Source organism: Heliangelus exortis, chromosome 4, assembly GCF_036169615.1.
Source record: "Heliangelus exortis chromosome 4, bHelExo1.hap1, whole genome shotgun sequence".
In the NCBI taxonomy this organism is placed as follows: Eukaryota; Metazoa; Chordata; class Aves; order Apodiformes; family Trochilidae; genus Heliangelus; species Heliangelus exortis.
In genome coordinates, this window is record NC_092425.1 from 41,580,112 (window position 1) to 41,607,702 (window position 27,591).

At 46.7% G+C, this 27,591-nt stretch overlaps 1 protein-coding gene across 4 annotated transcripts in view; it reads left to right on the top strand.

The window, feature by feature from the left end:
* ALPK1 (alpha kinase 1) overlaps positions 1-27,591 on the top strand; it is a 44,385-nt gene that overhangs the window by 14,215 nt on the left and 2,579 nt on the right. For all 4 annotated transcript variants that reach the window (XR_011725894.1, XM_071744049.1, XM_071744048.1 and 1 more), the window contains exons 3-14: positions 1,931-2,163; positions 6,727-6,881; positions 16,027-16,225; positions 18,214-18,273; positions 18,861-18,947; positions 19,647-19,723; positions 20,913-21,008; positions 21,494-21,598; positions 22,019-23,996; positions 24,734-24,887; positions 26,477-26,639; positions 27,141-27,327. Coding sequence is in view for 3 of the 4 variants with exons in the window: in XM_071744049.1 (XP_071600150.1) it covers positions 2,043-2,163; positions 6,727-6,881; positions 16,027-16,225; positions 18,214-18,273; positions 18,861-18,947; positions 19,647-19,723; positions 20,913-21,008; positions 21,494-21,598; positions 22,019-23,996; positions 24,734-24,887; positions 26,477-26,639; positions 27,141-27,327 (3,382 nt within the window). In the remaining variant the exon portion in view is untranslated. The remainder of the gene's footprint in view (positions 1-1,930; positions 2,164-6,726; positions 6,882-16,026; positions 16,226-18,213; positions 18,274-18,860; positions 18,948-19,646; positions 19,724-20,912; positions 21,009-21,493; positions 21,599-22,018; positions 23,997-24,733; positions 24,888-26,476; positions 26,640-27,140; positions 27,328-27,591) is intronic.

The window sequence follows — 27,591 nt, forward strand, 5'->3', positions numbered from 1 at the left end:
GCTGCCCATTGCCTGGCCCAGCAAACAGGCCCCATCTCAGCTGGCAGCTCTGTTCCTCTCACCTGTGTGTGACAGTCAGGGGAGAAGTGAGGCACAAAGTGTATGACCTGGCACCAGCAGGACATCCCCAGCAGAGCTAAGAACTGCAACCAGCTTCTCTGTTTCTCACTCCAACACTGGGCACTTGATAAGCCCTTCACTGACTCAGTGATCCTGAGGGGTCCCTCCCAGCTTGAGATATTCTATGATTCTAACCTGTGAATCTCATTCTTTAACCAGAGGATGGTTAATACCCTCCAGGACATGAAGACTACACTCTGCTTTTGCTTTTTTTTTTTTGGTGCCAGGACCTTCTTGTGCTGTGCTTAGCAGAAGGCAGCCCTACCAAGGTGTGGGGGTTGCACGGGCAGAATTGATACCAGCAAAACACCACTGCCAGCACAAATCCAAGCCTCACATGCTAGGAAGTGCTGGGCACTTAACAGCATTGGGCTTGCCTAAGTTTTTATCCACAGCTCTGCATCTAGATGATCTTTCTATTCTCCACCCTTCTCTCCTGTTGCTTTTAAACACCCTTCAGGTTCCTTTTTACGGCTAATTTTTTTAATGTCTTTTTTTTTTTTTTTTTTTTTTTTTTCCCCCTCTGACATTTGTCTGCAGAGTCAGTCCCAGCCCCGCCGATCAGCTCTGCCTCCAGGCTCTTAGCTGATGAATCCCATCTTTTGCCCTGCTCCACCTGCCCTTCCCCGGCAGGCTCTCTGATCCTCTCGCCTTTCGCTTGAGTGCCTCTCTTTTGCCCTCTGCTTTTCAGTCTGCCAGCTTGCTGCTACTTTGTGCCGTTGAGAGCTCCGGCTGGCTGCCACCAGCTCCGGGATCCAGTGATCCCAAAGCTGCAACAGAGAGAGGGGAAAAAGCTGCCTGGGAGCTGAGCCGATCAAATGTAAATAGTTTTTTAGTCAACAGAGAAAACCATGCCCGGATATTTGTTCCTTGAACTCCTTTTTCTCCTTCCTAACCTTGCTGTTTCCTCAGTTTTAAAAATGTTTCCATGGAGGCTGTTTCTGACTACATTGCTTCAAACTGTGGGAGAAGTTCTAAGTGAGGCCCTCACTAAAATAGTGGGGGGAAAACAAAACAAAACAAAACAAAACCAACCCCAAGTATTTATTTTGTGCTTATTTTTTGAAAGCTGTTGTGGCAGATGCTGAGTCTGGGCTGAAAACGGGTTGGGTTTTTTCTTCATTATTGTTGGTGATGTCTTCAGCACTTGAAGCACCAAAATTGCAGCAGCTGGGTGAAGTTACAAAGAGATGTCCTTGGACAGAAGCAGTCCAGGCACTCACTGACAGACCTCTGCCACTGGGGACTTCCCCCAGAATTATTGTAGGGACTGGAAAGGGTTTGGCATTGATACCCTGCACATCTCTTTTCCTCTACTGTGGACCCAGAGCCTGAACCTGGCTTTGAACACCATTTTGTGCTCCACCACCTTGACCAGCCCGTGGTAGGAGATGGTGTTTTGGGCTTAGCATGAGAGGAGGTGAAAGAGCAATGTCCCGGGGTAAAAGAGACAGTCCCCGTGGTCTGGTGAGCACACACACCCATTCTCCAGGAGCTCAGAGTGTGCAGAGCTCTGCCACTCAGTCCTGGGGGACAGCCGGGTGACAGCCTGAGCCTCCCAGGTGCCGAGGGCTTCTGCACAGCCCGGCTCAGCACTTCCCTGCTCGGAGTCTCCCTGCTACCTCGGAAGTGTTCCCCTGGCACACTTTGTCACCCAGACCCTGCAGTTAATTTCACACACTCCTCTAATAAAGTCCTCCGGGGCTGTCATGTATTTTCATGTATTTCCCCTATTATTTCTCCCTGCTTGAGCCTTTCAGATAATTGATGATACTTTAGTTAATCATTTTCCCCCTCCTTTGTTCGCCAGGTACCTCAGCCTTGAAGGGATCCTTTTCATTTAGAACCCGCGTCTTCCCTTAAGTAATTGATCACCCTGCACCCGGGGACACCCAATTCACAGCCGTGTGGGATCGGCCTTCATGAATAATCAAAACGCCGTGGCCAGGCTGCTGCAGGAGTGCCAGCGAGCTCTGGACACCCTCCTGTCAGCAAAGGCTGAAACGAGCGAGGAAGACGAACGAGAATACCGGCGGTGCCAAGGTGAGGTCCTCAGGAGAGGAGCAGGACCACGGCAGCAGCCGCCCCTCCGCGGCCCTGCCCTATTTTTCTTCTGCTGGCAGATGAGTGTCAGGAGATGGCTGGATTTCGAGGCCATGAATGGGATGCGGGCAGGGAAAGAAGTCCACTTTGTTGCAGTGAATTGCTGTCAGTTCTAATTTTAGGCTTCAGTAAACATGAGGCTGGAAGGAACAGTTTAGTTTGGGGAGAACAATGCCCAAAAGTTTGCTGATGCACATAAATTTCAGTTATTAGAAAGAAAGAAAGAGAGAGAGAGAGAGAGAGAAAAGGATGCAACTTCTGAATAAGGGCACAAATTTCCTCCCCTTTCATAGGAGCTGGGGGAGGACCTTTTCTGTTTGTCAGCTTCTCCTAATATATTAAAGAGCTCATTGCCTGAATCTTTATCTTGTAAAATGTGTGTGACCTCTGTAAGTGCTGTATAAAGAAAAAAAAACAAAACACACAACTTGCAATATCCCTCTTGATAGGAAAATTCATGCTGCCTACTGGCTGGAATTAAAAAAAGCAGGAAAGGAAGCAGTATTTGGGGAACCTAACATAAAGCTTCTTCATTTGTTAATGAAGACTTTGTTTTTAATGAAAAATCTGTTCTTCCAGCATCACCTGCTGGCAACCAGAATTTATTTTGGTATTGCTGTGTTGCTTTGAGAGTGGCTTGTTAAAAATAAAATTTCAAAAAAATCAATTCTTAGTTCCAGTGGAAATTTGGTTTGTGTGAATTGTGGAAAGATGTTAAGACACTGTTGAGTTTCCTCTAGGCTCAGACTTTCAGAAGGCTTCATAACTGTTGCCACAGCTTTTTTATTCATGAAATAACAGCCACGTTTGAGCTGCTGGATTTGTTTGAGTTGCAGCCTTTCAGTGCAAGGGTAGGGAGATTACCCCCTCCTTTCTGACACGCAGAAAAATAACTTCAGCAAGTACAGAAGAATATAGCAGGGGATGAAGTGTAATTTCTGGAGGTAAAAACAAAGGGATTAGCAAAAATAAAATTAAAAAAAAACCAAACCAAAAAACAACACACAAATTCTATTTATGTAGAGGTTTTCCTTTGCATGCCCCATCTGCAGTACTGTCCGTTTTCCAGTTTAGTGTTAATAATGTTTAGTTTTGCTTTGCATGAATGGCTCGGCCATAATGTTAATTTGATCTTTAAAATCCTTTGTTTGTCTCGGAGCACGGAGCCGTTGAGAATATGTTTTTCCAACCAGACTTATTCTTGCTGGGAGGTCAGCTGCCTCTTTCTGAAGCACCTAGAGCCTGTTCTCGGTGGAGGATGGCGTGTAGGTTTCTGCTATGGATACTGGAAGGTTTTTCTCTTCTTTTTTGTGCGTGTGTTTTCAACAAAGGGTACTTTGTTTCCTCATCACAAATTCTTTTAAGTTTTCTTATGGCTCCTTAGAATAAGCTCTTGAACTCCTAATCAGGTAGCGCTTTTTCTACCCCCCCCCTCATCCTCCTCTCTCCTTTTCTCCCATTAAATACCACAGAGTATGAGAAATAATCAGTTTAGTTCCAGATAAGGTAAATCAGTGCCCTCATAATCACTCGATTAGACACGGTCCTTCAGGTAAACTGCTTCAGGAAATGGGCGATCAGAGCCTGAAGTGAGGCTCGGGCTTTTCCGAGGACTCTGTTCCCATCAGCTGAAAGAAAAATACCCAGCAGCGGGGCAGTGACAGTGACATTAATAATTACTGGGGCTCTCTGCCCAGGGAGGAGAGGGCCCTGGCTTCGGGGAGACCCTCCCAGCACAGTGGTTTCTTCACCCCCCTCTCCTCCCGGGGCTGCCTTTGTTCCCCCCATCTTTCTCAGACCAGGCTCACGGGGAACTGAAAGCCAGCGACACAAAAACGAAGGGGAAAGGAGGAGCTCAACCTTCTCTTGCTTTAGTTGAGGGGGCAGAACGGGTGTTAGATGGCTCTGGATTGCTGTTTTAACTTCTTTTTAGAATAGGAATCGTTCCAATCAACTTCTGTGCCAGTTCAGCCTTCATTAATTAAAGAATTTACATTGCCTGCGGTGAGGACAGATAGCTGTTACACAAGTAAAACTCTTGTCCTGAGACTGAGGTTTCAGCTAAAAGCAGGAGGACTGTTCACATGAGCTCCCCAAGTGGCTGGTGTGGTTCCAGTGCGATGTTCTTGAGATACAACACGGTTTGGGTGTTGTTATTTGTGTTTGTTTCCACGTGGTGACAACTAAATGTCACAGCAAGGCTGTATCCTGCTTTGGCTTACTCAAACACCCAACCCCAAAGAGGACCAAAGGCTCCCAGATTGCTAAATCCTTCAGGAAATGCTTCCCTGGTTTCCTTTCCTGACCAGCTCAGCAGTGGGGACTGCTGAGGAGCCTCTTTAAAAGTGCAGTGTTAAAAAAATGGGGCTGCAGTCTTTGCTCTTCAGTGCATCAAGCAGGAGAGGGCTTAAAGTTTAAATCAGGATAATGTGGAAAACAACAATAAGAGGAGAGCAGTGACACCTTTATGCTTCAGAGAGAATACCAATGCCCATGTTACCACTCATTATTTTCCTGCTTGCTGACACTCATATTTTTCCTGTTTTAGTGCTATTTAAGTGAGCTTGAGTTTGGATGGGAAAGAGAAGAAGAAGGTAGAGATGTCAGTGTAAGCACCCTGTTTCTGCTTCTCTAAATACTTCCCCAAAATGTCAGTCCTGTGGGATCACCTGTGCCTTTAGGCTTTGGAAATTATTCTGGGAAGCTCATCCTTCCCCTTCTACACAAGGGGATAAACCCTTCTGTCCACCATTTTGCATTCCATGGGATGAGATGGGTGTCCCTGCTCCTGGAGGTGGGAGCACCACCTCCTCTCCAGCTCTGCCACTTGGCCACGGTGTGGAGGGCCTTTGGAAGGGCAGGGAATGGTGGCTACATGTGGAAGCCACCATGTGTAGCAGGCAGTGTGTCCAGAGCTGCACCAACAACTGAGAAAACATGGGTTGGAAAAAAGGGTAGCTTTGTAAAGGTGACTTTTTTGGATTAAAGAGCCCTAAATATCCAACTTCCCACTTTTTCTCCTAGGAAAAAACATCCCGGTGAATGCACTGTAATAGGAGCATGAAACAAGATTCTTTGTATAGTGCATTTTTTACAGTCATCCCTAAAGGATTGAATCAAAACTAGATAGTCATACATTTAGTGCATTGCCTCGTTAAAGCAATGATGGTCTCTGAGCAAGGTTTTCTTTTTTTCTGGGGATTAATGGCCAGAAGGGGCAAGATCTGCAGCTGATGATCACCATTAACCCCATCTGGTCAATAATCCTTCTTAATCCACTTTTATTGGCCAGAGAGTCTGCCCAGCCAAGTGGTTAGCACAGCACATTCAGCCTTCTTTCAGGGAAAATTAAAACATGGGCTGCAGCTGAAGGGAAGGGAAAAATCCAAGCCCAGACTTTTAGCTGTGTGCTCCTACTTCCAGTTTTATCCTGAGTTGGGTCAGGAGATCCAGCTGGAGCTGATGGTTATCCAGGAGGTGATATCCAGGAGGTACCCAGAGGGGAGCAGGGCAGGGGCCAAACTGTGCTCTTGACTTGCCAGCTCTGGCTCATTGCTGGAGGATCAGGGACCAGGTGTAGGAGCTGGGAGCACTTTGCCCTCATCCAAACAAGAAAATCTGCCTTTTGACTCCTTTGGCCCTTCCCAGTTGGGAGGGAAGCTGGGCCTGGGGCAGGGTTTGGAAACCTTTTGGTGAAAGGTGTGAGGACTGTGGGTTCTGTGCTGTTTGTGCCTGGGTATGCTTGGACCAAGAGCACTTTCTCCTCTCAACTTTTTTTCAGCTTCTGCTGCAAACTGAAAGAAAAGTGCAGAAGCTCAGGCCAGCTCCTCAGAGGGTGTGAATTGCTTGGCTATGCTGGCTCTGAAATGGCTTAAATCATTTTGTCTTGCTAGAGCAGTGACCTCTCTAAAAAGTGTGTCCTGTAGTCTGTGGCTACTGCTTTGAGAGTACATTGAGTAACTCAAGCTAACACCTTGTTTCCTAGTGATTTATCAGTCAAATAATTATTCTCAAGAGCATGCTCTTGTTACTGGTCATATCCCTTCAGATCTTTGCCTAATTGCTTGACATGGTCCGGGTTTGTCTCCCAGTTTGGATGTGACTTTCCAAGCTGTCTCTGCCCAGAGCAGTGGGGACAGGTCCCCTGTGTTGTTGTCCCTGTTTTGCTCAGCCAGGACTCCTCTCCTCACACAGGGGAACAGGTTTCCTCCTGTCTCTCTTGGAGCAGCAGCTCACCCAGCCACCAGCCTGTGTGACTTCCTGCTAAAAGCCTTTTTCATGGCTGATGGCTCCCATTTCCCCGGAGGGCAGAGCAGCCAAGGGGAACAGATGACAGCCCAGCTCACCTTCCTTCCCGATGAGGCTGCTGCCAAGAGCTAAAAGCTGGTAGCAACTGGGAGAGGGTCCACGAGGGAGGGGGGGTGATGCTTTTGGCAGGGTAGGTGCTCTGTCACAAGGGCTGAACCCTCTACAATATCTTTACCTGCTCTTTGACCTTTCCAGCTTTGCTTCCTGAGGACTTGAGGACCCTTCTGGAGGAAGCAAAGGAAATGAAGTGGCCCTTTGTGCCTGAGAAGTGGCAATACAAACAAGACCTCGGCCCAGAAGACAAAACAAACCTGCAAGATCTGATCAGCACCAGGCTCCCTGATTTGCTGGTAGGAAGTTCAAGACACCTGGTGTGAGAAACAATCCTGCCTAGGTGCTTCAGGGTGTGCAAAGCCCTGGTAGGTGCCATCACCTGTGGGTTGAAGGGCTCCCTTTTCTGCAGGGTGGCAGCAGCAGGTGAGGAACTGCTTGGCAAGCAGGGGGGAGTGAGTCTGTGTTGGGATGGGACTGCTCACAAAGGGCTAAAGTAGAGATGTGGCTTTCATTTGTTTTGTTCCTCAAACAAGAGAGGGTCCCAGAAGCTACCTACAATTTCTGATTTTTTTTTATGTCAAATTTGCTCTGAAGCAGCATCTGTGAATCCCAGTTTTCTCCTGCTTCTCACTCAGCTCATCTTGCATCTTCCAAGGGAAGGGTAGGGAAAGGAAGGGAAGTCCTTCCCTCTGCTGTCACTGCTACCCAGCCAAGGTTCAGGTCTTGCTGGTACCTCCAGCTTTATGTTCTCTCCCAGTGCAGGGAAGATAAAGAAATGGATTCAAGCCATGAAGTTTTGATTGTGTCCAGACATTTGGCTGCCACTTTGCAAGGGAAAAAGTACTGAGTTAGTAACAACAAAGACACTGTTTTAGCAGTAGGGGTTGCATGATTCATCACCTGCTTTTCTTTTTTACAAGAAAATTACCTGACAGGATCTGTTTAAAGACCAAAACTGGCCAAAACCTAGGCAGGAAAGGCAAGAGTTTCACGTGACTTCTCCTGTGAGTTAAGGATACTTGGCTGTGTGAGGACTTGCAGGACCCAAATGGGTGCCTGGGGATCCCATCCTGCAAGGTGATGAGTTTGAGCTAAAAGATTAGAAAGTGGCAAGGATTGAGGATTGCTTTTTCCTGTCAGATTTTCTCAGAGGCACATCAGGCACGGCTTGCAGAGAGCAGAAGCTGCTCAGTATCACTTTGGCATGACAGACAGAGTAAAGATGAGGTTTGTGAGATTTGGGGGGTTTATTTGCTTGCTGTGGTGAATGTCTGAAGCCACCACAATCCCATTGCTCAGGGCAGCCTGGCCAGGAAACCTGGGGTTCTGAAACTGCTGAAATCCCAGCTGCAAAGCTGCTGAGAGCTCCAAGGTGGCCAGGAGATAACTCCTGCTTCCTAGAGAGCTCTGCCCAAGTTTTGTTTGAGGACAAGGGTTACTGTGGTTAACAGTGAGGAATGAGAAGCTCAGACACTTTTAAATTAGAAGAGAGCAGATGTCAGGAACAAGTTCTGTCCCACGAGGGCAGTGGAACCATGGCCCAGGTTGCCCAGGGAGGGGGTTGAGGCCTCATCCCTGGAGATGTTCAAGGTGAGGCTTGAGGAGGCTCTGAGCAACCTGATCTGGGTGAGGTATCCCTGATACTGCAGGGGTTGGACTGGGTGACCTGGAGAGGTCCCTTCCAACCCAAATTATTCTAGGATTCAATGAAACTCCAACTGCAGGGCTGGGAGGTGTCAGCCCCAGCATCCCACCTTCCAGGGATCCTGAATTTGCTCAGGATTGGGAGGTGGGGTGTGTGTGTGTGTCTGTGTGTGTGTGTGTGTGTGTGTGTGTGTGTTTGTCAAGCTGCTGCTTCTTGGGTATTTATTTTCTTTTTCTCTTTGGTGTGTGTGGCCTTAGACAGAAATTTATGGCAGAGGTTGACCTCCTTTACAATCCCCACACAGCTCTCTAAGTTGGGAGTGTCTGTCTGCTCTCTCCAGGGATAAACACCTGCAGTAAACTCCCCAAGGGACCTGGAGAGATGGGAGATTAATGTGGCTGTAATAGCAGAGCAGTGTTTGCAGCATTATGCCCTCTCCCCAGGTAGATGGATCTTTTCTGAGATGATACCAATTATTTATTGCTGAAACATCTGTTGATAACTGCAGCTGCCCTTGTTAAACAAAGCATATCATGGGGTCAGAGACTATAGGGACCTAAAATCCTACCTCATGCTAGTTTTAGGCTATTCACCCCCACCCCCTGAAGTCCGTGGGCTACCCTTGTCTTCAAGGTTTCATCCTGTGGTGGAAAATACTTTGTAAACATTGTGCTGCCTTTCCCCATGTGCTTTGAAGTATTATTTCATCTTCATTGGTAATTTATATTCCAGTGCCATTGTACCATGGGAAAAAGGGAAAACCTTTTTTGTTTTCCATTTAATTGTAGATAGGCTGACATTTTGACCTGTATTATTAGTATTAGTCAGGAAAAGGGATTTTTTTCCCCTTCATCCATTCCTTCCCCCACCTCCTTTTTTTTTTTTTTTTTTTTTTTTTAATAAAATTTCAAGGCAGAGCAAAGGCTGCTTCAGTTCTTTGAATAAAAAGCTAGGGGGGAAATGAGGCTGAAGAGAAGTGATTACAGTGTGATGAGGAAAGATAAAAGTCTGAGCAACTTTTTTCTTTTCTCTTTCTTTTTTTAAATTTTTTTTTTTTGCATGAGGGACAGAAGGATAAATTAATTCCCTGAAGGGGGGAAAAAAAAAAAAAAGTCTTTGTGGAATTACTGTTCAGAAAAAACATTAAAAGTTTTAATCTCTGTTTATTTTAATTTGCCATGCTTCAAATAAGCTCATAAGCTGTAATTCATTACATTTTTAAAGAAAAAAATCACTTTGAGATCCATGACTGGGAGCCACTTCATCACCATAACACCCTGGTGGTGTTACCAGGAGGCTGAGCTGCCTGCCAGAGCTCACCATGAGGATGTTTTACTCCATGAGTAGTCTGAAAAGCTTCATGAGACCCACACAGTGAGTAAGAGGATTGTGCTTGTGCTGCAAGGGCTTTGCCTTCATGTTGCACTTTAAAAATAACCCTCTCTCTGCAGCCTCTGTGCTGCTGCTGGAGCAAGTTCAGGGCAGATTTTGGCAATGTTTGTCAACTTACAGAACCTCCCTAAGGGTTTTCAGGCAATGGATTTATTGTCAGCCAGCACTTCTGGTTTTCCAAAACCTTTGCATCTTATAGAAGGTGGTTAGTTGGTTGGTTTGTTTGTTTGGGTTGTTGGTGGTTTGTTTATTCATTTCAGCCTGATCACCCCTGCTCACCAAGCTCAGAATCCTCTCCTCCACCTTTTCCTAGCAGGTTTTAAGAGCTCCTCCCAGTCGGGTGCCAAGTGCCTGTCCTGCTGCCCCATCGAAGCCTCAACACCCCCTTGGTGGGGATCTGAAAGGCTTGAAAGGCCAAAACCAACCCAGCAAGCACTGGGATTTGGGTTTTGTCATTAACAAATCCAAGCAAAACCAGGATTGTAACAGCATCCTCACTGACAAGTATAAATAAGGAAGGGTTACTTTTTCCCTCTGGATACCACACGTACCTGGGGGGTTCAGACTGGGGCTGCAGATCCAACAGGGAGGCTGCCAGGGCCTCCCATCCTCAATTTTTGGACTTCAAGATCTTTAAGATCTCTTTAAGATCTGCAGATCTTTGCTCTCCCGAGGGATGGAATCAGCCTTCTGCTCAGTGACCAGCCAACAGAGGGCAACATGCCCATGTACTCATAGGCTTTGCTCCCACAAACCCTGTCCTGGGTTGCTTGGAAAGACAACTCCATGCACCCCAGTAGTTCTCTATGTCATGGTGATATTTTAATTGTTTTATTAATTTTTCTTTTATTTATTTATTCTATTTCTTGCAAGATCAGAGCCTGTTTGCAAACCCATACTTCAGTTCCAGCACATGTATCAATAATTCCTGCATCCAGGCTCAGGCACTGAGCCATGGACCAGGATCTGCTGGGACAGGTACAGTCTGAAAAAAACAAGAAAAGCCCCCAGGAGCAGGGTTTCTACAGGTCCATCAGCCCCTGCTGTAGGGAGAGCAGTGCAGGCTGACTCCCTGCCCCCTGCCCTGGATGGAGGGGGGCCAAATCCTTGCCCTGCTGGTGCAGAATCTCATGGGAGTTAAGGGGAATATTGAAAATATGGAGTAGAAAATCAGGCCCCGCAGCCTTTGGGCCTCAGCTAATTATGTGCTGATGGATTGTCATTAGGGAAACCCTTCTGAGGGAGGTGGCCTTGCTACCCTGAGGTGTGTGTGTGGCACTTCAGGGCTGTGAGCCTTTGAAAAAGAGCTAAAGAGGGGGCTGGGGTTTTAGTTTTCTCCTCCTTCTAACTGTTGGTGTGGTAAGAGGAGAATTAAAGCCCTCGGTCGTAGCCCTGGGATCTCGGTTGTTCAGGCTGACCTTTTGCTACCTGCCTCCTAAGAGCTCTTCTTGGGTGATCCCAGGGAAAAGGAGAGTGACTTAAGGGAGGGCTGTGGGCTCAATTCATCCCGAGAGGGGATGGGAGGGAATCCGTGGCACGGCAGCCTCCCTCCTGCTGTGCACTCCCTCACCCCGTGTAAATGAGAAGTGTCAGAGATCAGGTGCAGGCAGGAGAGCTTCAGCCACCCAGCACTCAGGCTGCCCCTCCATACCTGGGGAAAATTTCTGTGGAGCACCAGATGTTAGAAACAAACAAACAAACAAACAAATAATTAAAAAAGGGAAGTCTGATCCTGGGTACCCAGGGCTGTCAGTTCAGTTGGCTGCATGGGTAGGATTTCCTCTGCTCAGCTGCATGGAGTGTTTCCTCCCTGGACTTGGTGTTGCTGAGGTTGCCAGGTTGTGTTTTTCTTCCCAAGGATGCTTTTTCCCAAAGGGATTGGTGTTTGGGGGGGTTAGGAAAGAGACTCTTGGATTCTTAGCTGATTGTCATGGTCTCAATGCCACCCTCTTGGTGTGGGGTTCTGGCTATTTTTATTTTGCAAGAGGACAGGGTCAGTGCTGCCAGAAAGACTCTCCAGGTACTGCTCTGCAAACAGCAGCAGCTCTCACCTAGACAGTGGAAGCCAAGAGCAATGTGTGGAAGCAGTAAAACAAAATCAGTGGCAAGTTAAAGTCCAAAAATTGAGGAAAAAATTGAGTTACTCTCTCTCTAGCACTTCGGTGAAGCAAGATCTGGTGGCTGTAAAAAAACACTCTGGTTTTACAGCCTGTTCTGTGGTGTTTTGAGCTGCTAGTAATGGACCTGATGCTGCTCCCTTTTGATTAAACAACCAACTCTCCATTGCCCTGGGGATGAAGAACTTGAGCTAATTAACAGCTTCAGATGCTCCAGCCATTAAGCCGGGTTTTCTGCTGCTCTGAGCAGAGAGGGGAAGTGCCCAGGAGCTTCTTATTCCTCAGTCTGCAGCTATTTGCTGGGTGACTTGTCCTGTGTTTCAAGTGTATCCATCTGCACCTCGTGGAGAGGCTTTCTCCTGCCCATCACGGGGGTGGTAGGAGGAGGAGGAGGAGGAGGAGGTTTAATTCCTTGTTATTTGCAGAGCAGGCTCTGATTGCCAGCTGAAAGGCAGAGAGATTGATAGAGAAGTCCCGTGAGGTGACAGCAGCTTTGGTCTCTTGGCAAGACAAGCTCTGCTAGCAGCACGTGGGGGGGGAGAAGAGGGTGAAAGACTTCAGCCCAATCCCTCGGTGTTGTGACTCTGTGTTTAATCTGACAGAGGGGGCGAATGGAGAGGGAAAGAAAAACCGGGCAATTTGTTAGGGTTCAGTGAAGTGCTAACTAGGGGACAGCTCTTGGGAAAGAACTAAAGCACCTGGAAGTACATCCCACTGAAACTCCTGCCTTGTGCACAGAGTTAGGAACTCTTCTGGTGACTGCTTTTGGGTTTGTTTGTTTGTTTGTTTGTTTGTTTGTTTTAAAAAGATTTTAAACCTCTACTGCAGTTACAAATGAAACAAAAACCGAAGCAGTCTGAGAGGAGTGGGTAGAAGCAAACACAGAAATCCAGACACTCTGAAAATGAAATGATTCCCTGCTTTCCAACCTTGCTGCTTGCAGAGGTGTTTTTCCAAAGGGGACAAACACACACACCCCCAGGCCCCTATGCTGGTGGTGGTGGTGGAGGGGGTTTTGCCTCTGGGATCTTCGCTTTATAAAGAGGGCAGAGAGAGTGGATTAAATCAATATTTCATTTATTTGGGCTTGTAATTCCTCTTACATCAGCTGCCACATAAAGATTTCCCCCTGTTTTCTTCCCCTCCTCCTCATCCTCATTTACTATGCACCAATAATTTCCCTTTGACGCTTTCCTGCCACTCCTGGTGCCAGATGGCCCCAGTTCTGAGCTTCTCCCCTCTCTTGGGAGCAGGCCCCATTGTCAATGCATCGTGGCTTTGAACCCAAAGCTGGGACCCAAACTTCAGCCCTGGTGTGAGGAGGAGCTAAACCCCCTTAATGCAGGGAACCATGCAAACAGCACACCCTCCCACTCAGCACCATTAAGGCAAGAAATAAAGCAAAAAACCCAAAACCAACAAAAAACCCCAAAACAACCCCAAACCCCTTCACTAAAGGGCTGCTTTGCATTTTCCCCAATGGTCCCTGTATAGAAATCTGGTGCAAATTTAATTCTCTCACCACCTGATTCCACTTCCCAAGCCGTGAGGTTCCCTTTTGTGCCCTAAAACTCAATTAGACCAACGCGTTTCGCATCGGGGGCACAGATGTGAAAACAAAGTGTGCCTGGACCCCCCTCTTCTCCTCCCTCCCTCTCTAGATGTGCCTACATTGGCTTGAAAGCCATCAGGAAAGTGAGTAAAATCTGTTCAGGCTGCCAACCCCAAAGTGTCCAAGGTGTCCTTTAGGGTGGGCACCGACACCTTGGAAGTCGCTCAGGGTTTCCCTGGGTCTGGGTTATACCCTTATATCCATGACTGGATATAATCCAATCCGTTATATCCACGGCTGGATATAATCTATACAATAAATACATAATTATATCCATTGGGTGGGAGGGAGCAGCCTCTCCCCCCACCAATGTGTCCTTCCAGAGTGGCACGGGGAGGCTCCTGGTGAGTGGTTTGGGTGCGTGCCCGGCGCGGCGGTGCGTTGGCTGGAGGTGCTGAGGAATTTTTCCAGCCACACGAGTTGGCAGGGAATGAAAGGAGAGGGTATTAATTTCTCAGTGTACCACTCGGATACACGGGGAAGAAAGGGGGGGGACAACACACACACACACACACACACACACACACACACACACAGTTTGCAAAGGCTGACATGGAACCGTGTCTCCGTGTTGCCACACAGCGTGCAGCTCTGCCTTTTTTCAAAAGAAAAAGAAAAAAATAATAATAAAAAAAAAAAAATAGCCAAGTTTCTTTCCCCTGCCTTGACTTTTCTACATTTTGTGTCCATTTGGGTTTGGAGAGGGACACAAGAGGTTTCAGCATTGAGCAGAGAGTTAAATTATGCAGCTGCAAGACTGCCAAGCCCTTCGGAATAGGATGCTTCGTTTAGATTTTCCACAATGCTATTGAAGTGCTTATTTTCCTCCTGAAGAGACACAAACAGATGCAAACTTCTGTAAACACTTTAGAAATGAATTCAGTGAGTTTGGCCTCTCAGCAGTGCTCAATAGCTGACAGAAAAATGTCTAATTAGTGCAAGTGGAAATAATAGGGCCACTTGGATTCCTTCCATCCTCCTCCAAGTCTACTTTTCCTAGGAACTCAAAGGCCCTTTTGTTCGGTAGGTCACCCTCTCTCAGGCTTTTGTGCTCCAATCTATTAAAAGAAGAAGGGGAGGGAAAAAAAAAAATAGATTAGGCGATGCTCTGTGCTTAAATATATGGCCTGTTGATGAGCATTTCCAATAGCTGGTTTGCAGTGTCAGTTTACAGGTGCTTGGAGAGGGGGATTCCTCCATTGTTGGCCAGCACAAGTGGAGTTGTGCCTGCCCGGACTCCAGGAATCCTTTTCAAGTGCCATCCTCTTAGAAAATCCAACTCAGGCTCAGGGGGGAAACAAAACAAAACAAAACAAGGAAATTTGTACAAATTCACCTCGCTGAAGTGCAGACAAGTGAGAAAATGGTTGGAGATTGGTGCTGCAGGCTGGCCTTTGTGCTGGGTGTCACAGGCTCTTCTCCAAATGGTTTGAGGTGGGTTTCTCCTGCATGCCTCAGGCTATGGTTTTGCTGCTCCAGATCTTGCTGTCAGATTGTGGGGCTGTGAGTTAAAACCAAACAAAAGAGAAATGAGGAGTCTGAGAAGCCTGAGCAGGGTCTAACATGGTCCGTGGATGGTGCTGTCTGCCTGACTCTGCCTGGGTGTGTATGTGAGGAGGGGAGACTGATGCTAAGACAAAAATGAGAGGTAACAGCCAAACTTGCTGTTCTAGTGGGAATTTGGGCAAAGTTTTCTTGGCAGTCTCTCCTCCTCTAATGGTGCTGATGGTGCTGATCCTCCCTCCCCTGTGTTTAACCCTGCCATGTGCAGAGTTGCTCGCTGACATGAATGAGAAGAGAAACACATCCTTTTTCTGAGGAGGCTTCATATGTTTTGTGAGGTTTTTTTCTTTCCTCTTGTCACCAACCACACCACAAAGTGGTACTTGGCCATCACCAGCCCCCAGCTCCAGCTCCCTGGAGGCCAGACAGGTCAACCAGACACAGACATGAGGCTGTGTAGATGCAGAGATGTGTCCTTCCTTACAGCTGATGGCTGTATTCCAGGCAGGTGTTCCAGTGGAATGATGACTGGGATGATTGGGTGCCCTCCTCCCCACCTTCCATGACAAACCTGGAAGAAGGGGATCACCTGGGTGTCAGCATGTGGAGCACCTCCTTGCTCCACCAGGCAGGGCTGCCAGTCCCTGCCCACCAGAGGAATTAGTTGTCATTACTACTGGTGATCTGTTGGGCATCGTTTAAATTCATTAACAGGCCATGAAATTATGGGGCTCCAAACAGCAAACAATTAGAAAGACCCCCAGAAATATCAGGAATGTTACCTACAGCTCAAACAAAATAAAACAGCTGGAACCTTCCTCTCTTAAAAAAAACAGAAACCATGATCAGGAGTAGTCTTAATTATAGATTATAATAAATCCACAAAATGCCACAAAGGCTTTTCCTGCTGGGTGAATGCTGAGGAACTTAAAGGCTGTAGGGTGAGCAGAAGTTTGGAGAGAGCCTCTCAGGTGGAATATTTGCTTCCCTTTCAGCTGCACTTCTCCACAGCCCCGCTCAGCACTTGCTGAGGGTGTGCCCCCTGCTCCCAGGCGGTGCCCAGGCAGAGGGTTACTAAAGCAGAGCCCTTCCTGCAGGCAGTTCCCTGAGCTCCTCCTCCAAGGCTGCCCCACGGTGCTGCTGTTCCTATCAAGTGTTGCTGTTCCTTTCAGGTTTATCTGAAAGCCTCCATCTCGGCCAAGGACTGCGGCACGGCGGCTGCCGTCGTCTTCCTCATCGATCGCTTCCTCTACTGGATCGATGCCTCCAGGAAACTTCTCCAGATTGCCAAAGGTCTCCACAGGCTCCAGCCCACCACCCCCATAGGTCCTCAGGTGCTCATCCGCCAGGCTCGGCTCTCTGTCAACTCAGGTACTGCTCCAAGGGCTCAGCTCAAGCCCAATTAGCAGCTACTTGACTTTGAAGAAGGTGCTTGGTCCCTTGCTGGGGATCACACATCCAAGCCCCGGTGCCATCTTTTCAAACTCCCAGCCCACTCCCAGCCCCCTTGAGCCCTCCCAGCTCCTCTCAGTAGCACAAAGGGGGCCGGTATAAAAGGTTTCGGAGCCAAAAGCAGGAGAGAAAATTGTGAAAGGGTGTGGAAAATACTAATTGGAGCTTTTGTTCCTTAACAAATCTTCCCTGCTGGTTTCAAACAGGGATATCTGAATTGCTGTACTTCTGACCAAGGGCCTTTAAGAAGTGAATTAGAATCCCAGCATTTTCTCTGCACTGTCCCAGCTGCTTTTTTTTTGTTGTTGTTTGTTTGTTTCAGTGGGACCACTTGACCATGCAAACGATGCAGCTCACAGCCCCCCCAGGATAAATTGATTTTAAAATAGTATGAAATAAATTCCACCATTCCTATAACGTGGGTAAAAGCTGGAGGGTTTTTGATCTATCTTTCCACTGTCCCACTGGGGAAAAAAATAAACCAAGCCAGACAAACCTGCTCTGAATAAGAGCCAACTGAGGAATATTTTACTTGCAAAAAAAGATAACTGTAAGTTCCCTGCTTGGCTATTTTTTTATTTTTTTTTAATTTGTGGCTGTGGACTTCCCATTGCCACGGTGTCTGAGCACTGGCACACTCCAACTGATGGGCTCATTCAGCCAACACTCACACTCTCTGCCTGGCTGGAGCAGCCTTCTGCAATTCAGCCTGGCAACTGAGACAAAAAACAAGGTTCAGGATGACTAAAGCTGATCCAATTAGACCTTGGGGCAGCTCCTGCAGCCCATCAAGCCTGTCACAAATGACTCCTGCATGCAACAAAACCCCTGAGCCATGTGAGAGGGGGCTGAAGGGCAGAAACCCTGCCTTGTGTTGCATGCTGCAGCCTTTCTGTATATTTTTGGCTACATATTCTAGTTCTTAAAAGCAAGGCAGAGAGTCACAGGGAGGGAACCCAGCCTGTGGCTGTGCTTTCTGAGGTGGGATGTGAAGTCAGCTGACTTTGAGGTGCAGCTGCAGAGCTTCCCCTCCTGGTGAAGTCCCCAGCGATAGGAAAATGGGTTTACAAACCCTGTGTTTCCCTGGGACAGGAACAGCTCTGTTGCTGAGGGCTCTTCTGCAAGAGAAGCAGGAGCAGGGAACCAGCAGCCCAGTGCCTGCCCCAGTCTGACTGCCACTTCCACTGCTCTCAATCCTGCAGCCCCCAAGCAGGGGAAGGAGCAGAGGGAGAAACAAGTGCCTGGAGCCACCTGCCTGCACCACAGGGTTTGAGTTTACCCTAAAAACAAAGGCCAGCCTTCACCTCCCTCTAAAGGAGAAGTATTTTGTTTTCTCCTTGTGGTGGGTTTGCTGAAGCTGCAGTGTAGAACACAGCCAGGATGCACAGAAGCTCAACAGAAATCCCAGAAGGTGGCTCAAGGAAGCTTTTCTCACACTGTAAGGTGAAGCACTCCTGCAGGAAGGTGTAGTGTGCCAACTAAAACAGATACAGCCATCACTTCATCTTCCTGTGCAACCACAAATGTGGTGCCTCTACATTTATTGATGGCCACATCCCTATGTGCAGGATGTATCAGGTTAAATATCATACAGCTCCTCCATGACATTTTTCTGAAGCAAGAGCCTGGCTTCAGAAGAACTGTTGCCTCATCAGTGTATTTTTCTTTTTTTTTCAATATTTGTTGTATTTGTGAAACAGCACATGTCAAAGAGAGAGATTCCTGCACAGGAGGTGGAACCTGCAGAGCACACTTACTGAGAAAGTTCAGTCTTAAGTGTGGCCACAATGCTGGGAAGAAGAGTTTGGTTTGCAGGGGCTTTCACTGATGTATTTATTTGCTCACTTTGTGCCACGTGATACACTTTTATATTAATTTTGGTTTTTTTATTATTTCTTTTTAATCAGGTAAACTTTTAAAAGCTGAATATATCCTCAGCAACCTTATTAATGACAATGGAGCAACAGGTATGTGTGTATTTCTTTTCCAGCTTCCCAGCTGCTAGTTTGGTGGCTTGTTTATTTTTTTTTAATACTAATTTTAACTGCCACAGAAGCTTTAAATACATCCAGTCTGGCCTCAGGAATGACTTCTTACATCAGGGTTCTCTCTTTCTTCACCACGTGGGAACTGCAGCTTTGCTGAATATTTTATTCTAGACCTGTAGCAGACTGCAGTGCAATTATTTAGTATCTTTTGAGGTTCAGAAAAACAAGTCCTGGCCCTTGCAGCACTTTCTTCTTCTGTTGCTGAATAGATGAGCAAAACTGTAAAAATGGGACCATTCCTTAAGGCATGCAAGTGCTCTTTGTACAAGTTTTTATTATTTTTTTTCCTTTCTGTTCAATGATTGTACTGCTGGATGTGTGGCTTGCTTCAGACCTGGAGGGATGGAGTATTTCTGATTGCCAAGACAGACACAATTATTATTTTGTTATGTTTTTAGGGTTTTATATCTGCTCTCCATTTGCTTAGCCTGCAGTGTTTGTTTATCCAATATGTTTATTTTATTCAATATGCTTGTGCAGCATTTTTCATTCCCCCCTTCCTGCAGGTACCTGGCAATACTCTAAGGAAAGTGATAGGATCCTGGTGCAGTCAGTCTGCTTACAAATCAGAGGACAGATTCTGCAAAAGCTTGGTAAAGCTTTTTTTTTCCTGTGAACACCTGCTCATAGTTTTCCCCCCCCTCTTTTTTTTTTTTTTTTTTCCTTTCAGTCAAGCTGGTAAATTTGACATATATCAGAGTTTTAGCTTGTGTAGAACACCCTCCTGCTGCCCATGACACTGCCACAGAGGACAGGTTGTACACCCTTGGCATGTAGCAAGCAGAAATACATTTTAGAAATTAGCATTTTACTATTAAGCTCACCAGAAGTTGAGGAGCATTCTGAAATGTTGTCCCCATATTCCCTGGGCTACTCCAGTTTTGCTAAACTTTTCCTCAAATCCCCTGTTCCATGCAGCAGTTTGTCACAGGTACATGACAGCAACATCCCCTCAAAACAAGAAAATCCCTCATTTTTAGCATGATGGGGCTTCTTTATTCAGCACTTGGTACTTGAAGCCAACAGGCTTAATTTTATGCTCTTGATGTGACCTTTCATCTTCCTGGCTGTGGAGCTGAAGTCTTTTATGAGCATAAATTGTGTGTTTATCCACAGCCAGCAGCTAAAGGAAACTAATAAATGTTCAGTGTCACCAAAGCAAAACCTGCTGTGGTATGGATTTGTTCTGTTTGGAGGGCACTTGACTCAAGGAGGTGTAAACCACACAGCTGAAAGCATCTGTAGCAGTAATCTGCTTAGTGAGTATTTTTTTTTTTCCTGATTTATTTCAGGGATGTGGTATGAGGCAGCAGAACTGATCTGGGCTTCAGTTGTGGGATACTTCAAACTTCCTCAACCAGATAAAAAGGTAGGGTTTCCTTTTTCCCCTCTGGATATCCCGGCCAAGCTCATAATCACTCGGGATTAGTTTTTGTTTACTTCAGAAAGGTCTCTTAGCAATAATGTTTCAATTCTGCACCTCAGACAAGGTTAACAGGCAGGACAAATATCCTACCCCGAGTCTGCACTGCACATTGTTTCCGCATGCATACACAGACTTGCTGACACCTTTTTTCCTGCAGGGGAATGAAAGTCAGGGTTTTCATTAAGCAGAATCAGCTGAAGTCAACCATCACCCAGGATGTCACAGGTGCCTCTGACAAGGACAGAATGCAGCCACAGATTTTATTTATTTATCTGCTCATTAGCACTCAGGCTGATTTTTTTTCACCTGGTGACCAAGCACCTCTGTTTGCTGGGGTGTTCAGAGGCTGCACTGCATTGTCTGTTGTGGGTGAGGGATGTTCCCTGGCAGTACAGTATCTGAACACCTTGCAACAGGCACCACATCTGTCTTTCACACCTTTATGAGGCTTGGCTGCACTAATTTGCCCACTGGAGATGAAGCAAGAGTCTCCCCATGTGTCCATAGCTAACCAGGAATGTGAACCTAAGTCTTGCAGCTCCTAGGATGATGCTTTAAGAAGTTCTGTAATTGTAGCCCAGCCTAGGATATCCCACAAAACCAAACCTCCTCACCTCTCCTCTGCCATACCTTCAAGCTTGACCTCAATAGCAGAACATTTCTCTGGAAGCAAAGATGAGTGGTGAATTTTGACTTTCTTTCCAGATATGATTAGCCAAGAGCCTAATGCAGTTTTTGGGGATATCACTTCCATTGTCACAAAAGCAGCTTGGGAAGATGCAATGGTAGGGAAAATGCAAGGCTGTTTAAGTTGAAACCTTGAGCTAACAGTAATCAAGGTGGCTGCTCCTCATAGAAATCCATAATAATAATAATAATCCATGTAATATCCACCAGACTACACTTTCTGCAAGTGGAAATTAATAAAATCCTACCAAGATAATGTCTCTGAATTTCTTAGCAGTGCTTCTCTTTGGTTCTTGTTTGTACCTTTTTCTTTCTCTTCTTTTTTTTTTTTTTTTTTTTTTTTTTTTTTCCTGGTATGTTCTACACAGAACCTGCTTTATTGTAAGCAGAAAAATTCAGGATACCTGGGGGAAACCCCCATCATCCTTTCCCATTTCTCTTTCAGGGCATTGCTACTTCCTTGGGAATTATGGCAGACATCTTTGCTTCCATGGATGAGAAGGATTATGTACGCTTTAAAACCAGTGCTGAGATCAACCTGGTAAGACTTGGTTTGGTACTTGGGTGCTTTGCTCTTCCTCCACTTCCTCTCCTGTGCTGAGAGGGCTGAAGAAATTTCCCTTGCTCCTGCTGGAAAACTTAACTGGCACCAAGGTGGGAGAATTCCTTGCTTCAGGGAAAAGAAAACATGAGGGGTGTTTACAGAGCATGTGTGTCTGGGTAATACATTGAATATTTATAGTGTCAAAAAGTGACACATTGATGGGAAACCTGAGCAAAAAGGCTCCTGCAGGAGCAGACTTGTCTGTAGTGGATTAAAATTATAATAATAATATCCTGCTCTACCAAGACTCAAAGGTCTCAGAGAGAGCTTAGGTAACCTACTGCCTGCAAGAAACTAATCTCAGGATGCCTTGTTTCAGCCTAACAGGTTGCTTACCAGGCAGATCCATCTCTTTGAAAAGAAAGCCTTTGACATTAGGTTTTTCCTCTTGGTTTTTTTGGTTTTTTTTTTCATTTCTCCAGAGCCTCCTCCAAGAGTTTGATCATCGCTTATTATCAGCTGCTGAGGCTTGCAAGGTAGCAGCAGCCTACAGCCAGTACACCCCTCTCTTTGTCCTCACAGCTGTGGTGAGTGGTTGTCTTCATGCTGCAAGTGTTACCTCTGTAGGAGAAGAGGCCAGGCTGTTAAATTTGGGTCTAAATTTGGGTCTGGCTTCCAACCATTGCATCATAACAAGCATTGCATCTGTATGGGGTGGGTATGGTTGCTATATGTTGCTCTGAAGGCCAATCAGAAGCTGACAAGATGGATAGAAAGCCCACAAGATGGATATCTGCCCACAGACTGAGGATGGCCTCTCCAGCCCATCTGGGAATGCTGCTTCTCCTGAAAGGTTTATTTCCTCCAGCAAATTCAGCAGCAGGCTGGGAGAGCTGACATCCCCTTCAAATTGTATAAAAGAAAGAAACATTTTTTTCCTCGCTTTATTTATCTTTGCCAGAGTTCCAGGTTTTTAATTCCTTCATTCCTCTTTCCTCCCCTCCCAGAACATCCGTGGGGTGTGTTTGCTGTCCTACAGTCACTCCAAGGACTGTCCCCCAGAGAAGAGAAGGTTCTACCTGTCTGAAGCCAAAGAATCCTTTGAGATTGGCCTCCTCACCAAGGATGGTAACAGCCCCATCACCAGCAAGCAGGAGCTCCACAGTTTTATCAAAGCAGCTTTCTGCCTCATCACTGTGCATCGGTGGCTCCACGGGGACAGTGAGAAGCTCCATGAGGTGAGCCAGCTGTGTAGAGAAGCCCTGGGGAAGCTGCATTCATACAGCACATCCCTGAAAGAGGAGGAAGAGAAAGGAGTGCTTGCCAAGGAGATCATGTCCCTGATCACAGCTGTGAAGAAGCACCTGCAAGTGGAAAGCTTCCCCAATTCTGATGCCAGGTCTTACATTCCTGACAGCTACAAAGCCACTGTGGGAAAACCCCTCCTGCCACCAGAAGTCAGCTTTGAGAAAATCCTGGCTGTGCACTCTCAGCATCACCTGTCCATCTGCCAAGTGTTTGAAGAGACTTGCAGGGGTCACAAAGCCACACCAGGAGGAACCCAGGGAGGAGCCTGTGTCACAGCCTTAAGAACAGAAACCAACAGCACAGACCTGGTGTGCACTACTGAAGAAAGCCCATGCCAGAGGAAGGGTGCTGTGAAAATGCTGGATTCACCAGCAGCAGGAAGGAGCTCAGAGAGACCCAATGGCCAAAGAAATAAAATCATCAGCTCTGGTGTGACCACAAAGTCCCTCCATGAAGAGATGGAGCCATTGGAAATAAATGATGAGAACAGTGCTTTCAGCAGGCTGCAAAACAGGAGCCAAACCCCTACTTCAGAGGGCTCTTGGTGCAAGCTGTCCAAATCAAGTTCCTCTTCCAGCTGGGAGGAGCTGAACTGTAAGAGCAGCAAAGATTCTTCTGGGGAGGGGCAGCAGCAGGGAAGGGGCTCAGCAGAGGAGCAGTGTTGCACGACAGAATCTGAGGAAGGTGGTGAGGCTGCACACTTGCACTCCTTAGCTCCCAGAGCCTGGCAGCCACCTCCTCAAGAGCCTCTGAGTAGCTCTTGGGGATCTCCTCACCCTTCCTTTGAGGTGGTTGCTCCCCAAGCTGGGAGGTTGGTGGAGAAAGTGTCTCTCTGTGGTGAAGGTCTGCAGGGGAAAAGACACAGGGGAGAGAGTTCTTCAGAAAACAAAGCAGGGGAGGTGAGCAAGGTGGCTCCTTCCCTCTCCACACATCACTCTGTTCCTACCAGTCCAAAAGAGGAGGAGGATGACTTCTTCTGGGTGGAGCTGGGCTGCAGGAGCAAAGATAGCAGCAGGGAGCCCAGGAGCCACCCAGGTGGAGAAGCTGCAGAGAGCACAGAGGAGCCCCCCCCAGATAGTGGTGCTTCCAGATTATCAACCAGCGTGGAGCCAAAAATGACCAAAAATGACTCCTCCAGGTGTAACCAGCTAAGGAAATCTGCTGTGGTGGGCAACAGAGCTGTTGAAGTGCCTGAGGTTGACACCCAAGCAGAAACAATCGATGGCACCAGATTTGATTTCCTCAGTTTTGGAGCCTCAGCAAACAACCATCCTGTGGTGTCTGTTCCAGAGGATCAACCAACTCCCACTGCACCAACAGCTTCACCCTCGGGGGGGCAGATCTCCATAACCACACACTTTGCCTGTGCCACTACTGAAGAAGATGAAGGGAAGGCTCAGGACCTGGTGAGCAGCAGGAGACAATCCAGTTCACCTCAGAGCTTGTGGGACAAACAAGTACAAGTGCCCCAGGGTTGCCCTGAAGGTCCCTTTCAGATCCCAAGGGGCAGTGGGTTTCCCTTCCCACCTGGGAGGAGGAAGGAAGACATCCTTGATGCTCGGTTTCTGAGGGATGAGGATTACAAACAGCTCCTGGCAGGGGTAGGACACGAGTGGATTGTCCAGAGACTGAGGCCTACTGGGATTTTTAAGTCCAAACAGCTTCGTAAAACATACAGTAAGTTTCTACTCAGCAATGGGCATTTTCACCCAGCAACAGGTAGTCCCACAGGGAACAGTCTTGACTCAGGCTTTTTTAACATGATTTTTTACACACCACTTGTCAGAACTCAATTTTTTGTTGGTTTAGGAGGTTTTCTGTAAGAATTTTAGCAAAGGAAGGGCACTCCTCTGAACCATGTTCTCCTCTTCCCTCTTCCCCTTTTGCTCACAGAAATGGGCTCCACCCCTATGCCCACCCAGTCCCTTCATGCAGGAGGTCACTTGGGCTGCTTGAACTCCCTGTGCCAGTCCACCAAGCCCTTTCTACCCCATAACCTGAGTCCCTGGGTTTGTCAGGACTTTTATGTTTCACATTTCATCCCTGCAAACCATTTATTTCAGATAAAGATTGTTAAGTTCATCATAAATAACAGCCACACCTTCATGTGCAGACACTGGATTAATACACTGAAAAATACAGAAGTAAGGAGCAACCTCACTACCAGATGCTCATTAAGTAAAAAACTCACATGTCTAAGCCTGTTTAACAAATTTTTTTTTGTCCTTAAATATAAAATATCCATCTCTGCACCCAGATACCTCTTAGCATGTGTTTTATACCCCCATACTTGGCTTTCAGAGGAACCTGGGCATCTTCTCTGCTGGCTGCTTGGTTCTTTCATCCCTCTGCACAGGCTTAGAGCAGTCCTGTGGAATTTTTAATGTTCTACTCATGGTGTTTTCTTTGTGTAGCTGCTCTTCTTTTAAAATACTCAAAGAAATCAGGCCTCTGGACAGCCCAGGAGACTGCTGTGGTCATTGGGGACTACCTGAAGGTGGCAAAGGAAGGCAAACAGAGGAGTGCATTTTGGATACACTTCCTGCACCAAGAGGAAAGCTTGGGAAGGTATTGAGGGAAGGGATTTCTGAAACAAAATGTTTAGAAAGGGTGTGGTTAGTAGGTCAAGAGAGGTTCTCCTCCCCCTCTATTCTGCATTGGTGAGGCCACACCTGGAGTATTGTGTCCAGTTCTGGGCCCCTCAGTTCAAGAAGGACAGGGAAGTGCTTGAAAGAGTCCAGCACAGAGCTACTGAGATGATTAAGGGAGTGGAACATCTCCCTTATGAGGAAAGGCTGAGGGAGCTGGGTCTCTTTAGTTTGGAGAAAAGGAGACTGAGGGGTGACCTCATCAATGTTTTCAAATATGTAAGGGGTGAGTGTCAGGGAGATGGAGTTAGGCTTTTCTCAGTGGTGACCAGTGATAGGACAAGGGGTAATGGGTGTAAATTGGAGCATAGGAGGTTCAAGTTGAATATCAGAAAAAATTTTTTTACTGTAAGGGTGACAGAGCCCTGGAACAGGCTGCCCAGGGGGGTTGTGGAGTCTCCTTCACTGGAGACATTCAAAACCCCCCTGGACACGTTCCTAGGGGATGTACTCTAGGGGGCCCTGCTCTGGCAGGGGGGGTTGGACTAGATGATCTTTCCAGGTCCCTTCCAACCCCTAGGATTCTAGGATTCTGTGATTCTATGATAGTCACGGCGGGGCAGGATTGTTTCTTTAGTCTGTTTCAACCCAGTTTACACTTGGTTCAAGTGTGGCTAATTTTCTGTTGCAAGAATGTTTTATGGCTTTCCCAAATCTTTCAGGCATTTTGCCAGTCTTTCCCATTACTCCACATAACTCTCTGCTTTTCTGTTCATTTTTTTTTTTTTTCCTCTTCATTTTGCTCATGGCACCTCAGCAGCCTGACTTCACCTTTGTCTGTGCTGGGATCATCTCCCAGGAGTTTAAATGTTGCCTCCTTTTTTATTTGAACTCTAAGTTTGCATTGGAGGATGAGCAATAGAGCTATAAGTATCTCCCCACACCTACAGGCAGAGAGGTGTTTCTGTTGTTTATTGGGTTTTTTTCTTTAATTTCAGCTGCAGGTTCATGATGTGTCTTCTTCACAAGCATGAATAAAATCACCTCTTGGCTTCATAAAGGCCTCTGCACCAGGAGACCTCTGCTAACTGCAGATTTTGGACAGTTCATATGGATTTTTGAGAGTTTTGGTGTTTGTTTTTTTTTTTTTTTTTTTCCCAGATTTGGGGTAGTTCCTACAGGTAGCTCATGAGTTATTATGAGAAGTATAATGAATTATTAAGGAGAGTATTTTAAGTACCTCTGAGATGGGTCACCCTCAGGCCCAAGAAGAGTTGACTTTAAACATCCCAGTGTTCTAAAACCCACATCCTAGGATCTGATTGATCAGTACAGTGGGATCAGTGCAGCATTTTATGCCTGTAAGAGCTATAAAAGAAAAAAAAAGCAAAAAAAGAAACCCCCAATTTTAACCAATTTAAAAGCACCAGCTGGCTTTGCTTCCCAACAGCCCCAGTGCTGCTTTGTGGTGATGTTTCTGCATCACCAGCCTGCTGCAGTCTGCTGCAAACCCAGCCAAGCCAAACACTCTCTTTTTTTTTTTTTTTTTTTTTTTTTGTGTGTGTGTAGGTATGTGGGGAAGGAGTATAAAGAGGAAAAAGGACTTCTCCATCACTTCAGTGACGTGGAACGACAAATGACTGCCCAGTACTACGTGACAGAATTCAACAAAAGGCTCTATGAGCAAAAGGTCCCTACCCAGATCTTTTACATCCCATCTGCAGTGCTCCTGGTAAGAGGTGGGAGTGGATGGGAGGGAGTGTTGTGCAGGCAGTGCTGGCTTGGAAGTGCTGGCAGTTAAAGCCACCTCCAGGTGACAAGCTGTCACTCCTCTGAGCTTTCCTGGTAGCTGCATTTGCTCCTTTCAGGGCAGAAGGCACCTGCCTGCAGAGCTACAGGTTGATGGGTGAGCTGGCAGAAAAGATGCTCTGTTCTGTTAGAAGTCAGAAGCTCACTTGAAAATCGAGGTCAGGAGTTACCCTGACTTTAATATCACCTAATCTACATCTACATCTAATCTACATCTCTTTTTAGGGGTAATTATGAAATCTGAACGTCAAAATGGCCCCTTTTGAGCACCACAAAGATACCTAAACCTCACTAGAAGCCAGCAAACCAGGTTCTTGCAGAGAAGTCAATTGCTGCAGGACAACTTTGAGGCCTTTCCTGAGTGATGCTGAATTTCAGGGACACATCCCTGCTTGCATGAGAGTCATTAACACTCTCTTTTCAGATCCTGGAGGACAGAACTATAACAGGATGTGTGAGTGTGGAGCCCTACATCCTGGGGGAGTTTGTGAAGCTGTCCAACAACAAGAAGGTAGTAAAGAATGAGTACAAAGCCACAGAGTTTGGTCTGGCCTATGGCCACTTCTCCTACGAGTTCTCCAAGGGAACAGATGTTGTTGTTGATCTGCAAGGTGTGTATGGCAGGGAGCTGTGCCTCTCCTCTTGCAGAATACACCATGAGAAAGATGTCCTGTCTCTAAATTCCTCCAATTAAGGGAGGAATGTGCAGGTTTTACCTTGAGCTGTGCTCTTGTTCTCTGCTAGATCCCAGCAGCAGCACGTAAGCCACCTCTAAGCCCCTCTTCAGCTGAATGGTGCCTGAGGAACTGTGAAATGCAGTGGCAAGGAACAGATTTTGGACATTTAGAATGTGTTTCAGGTTCCTTGGCTCTTTT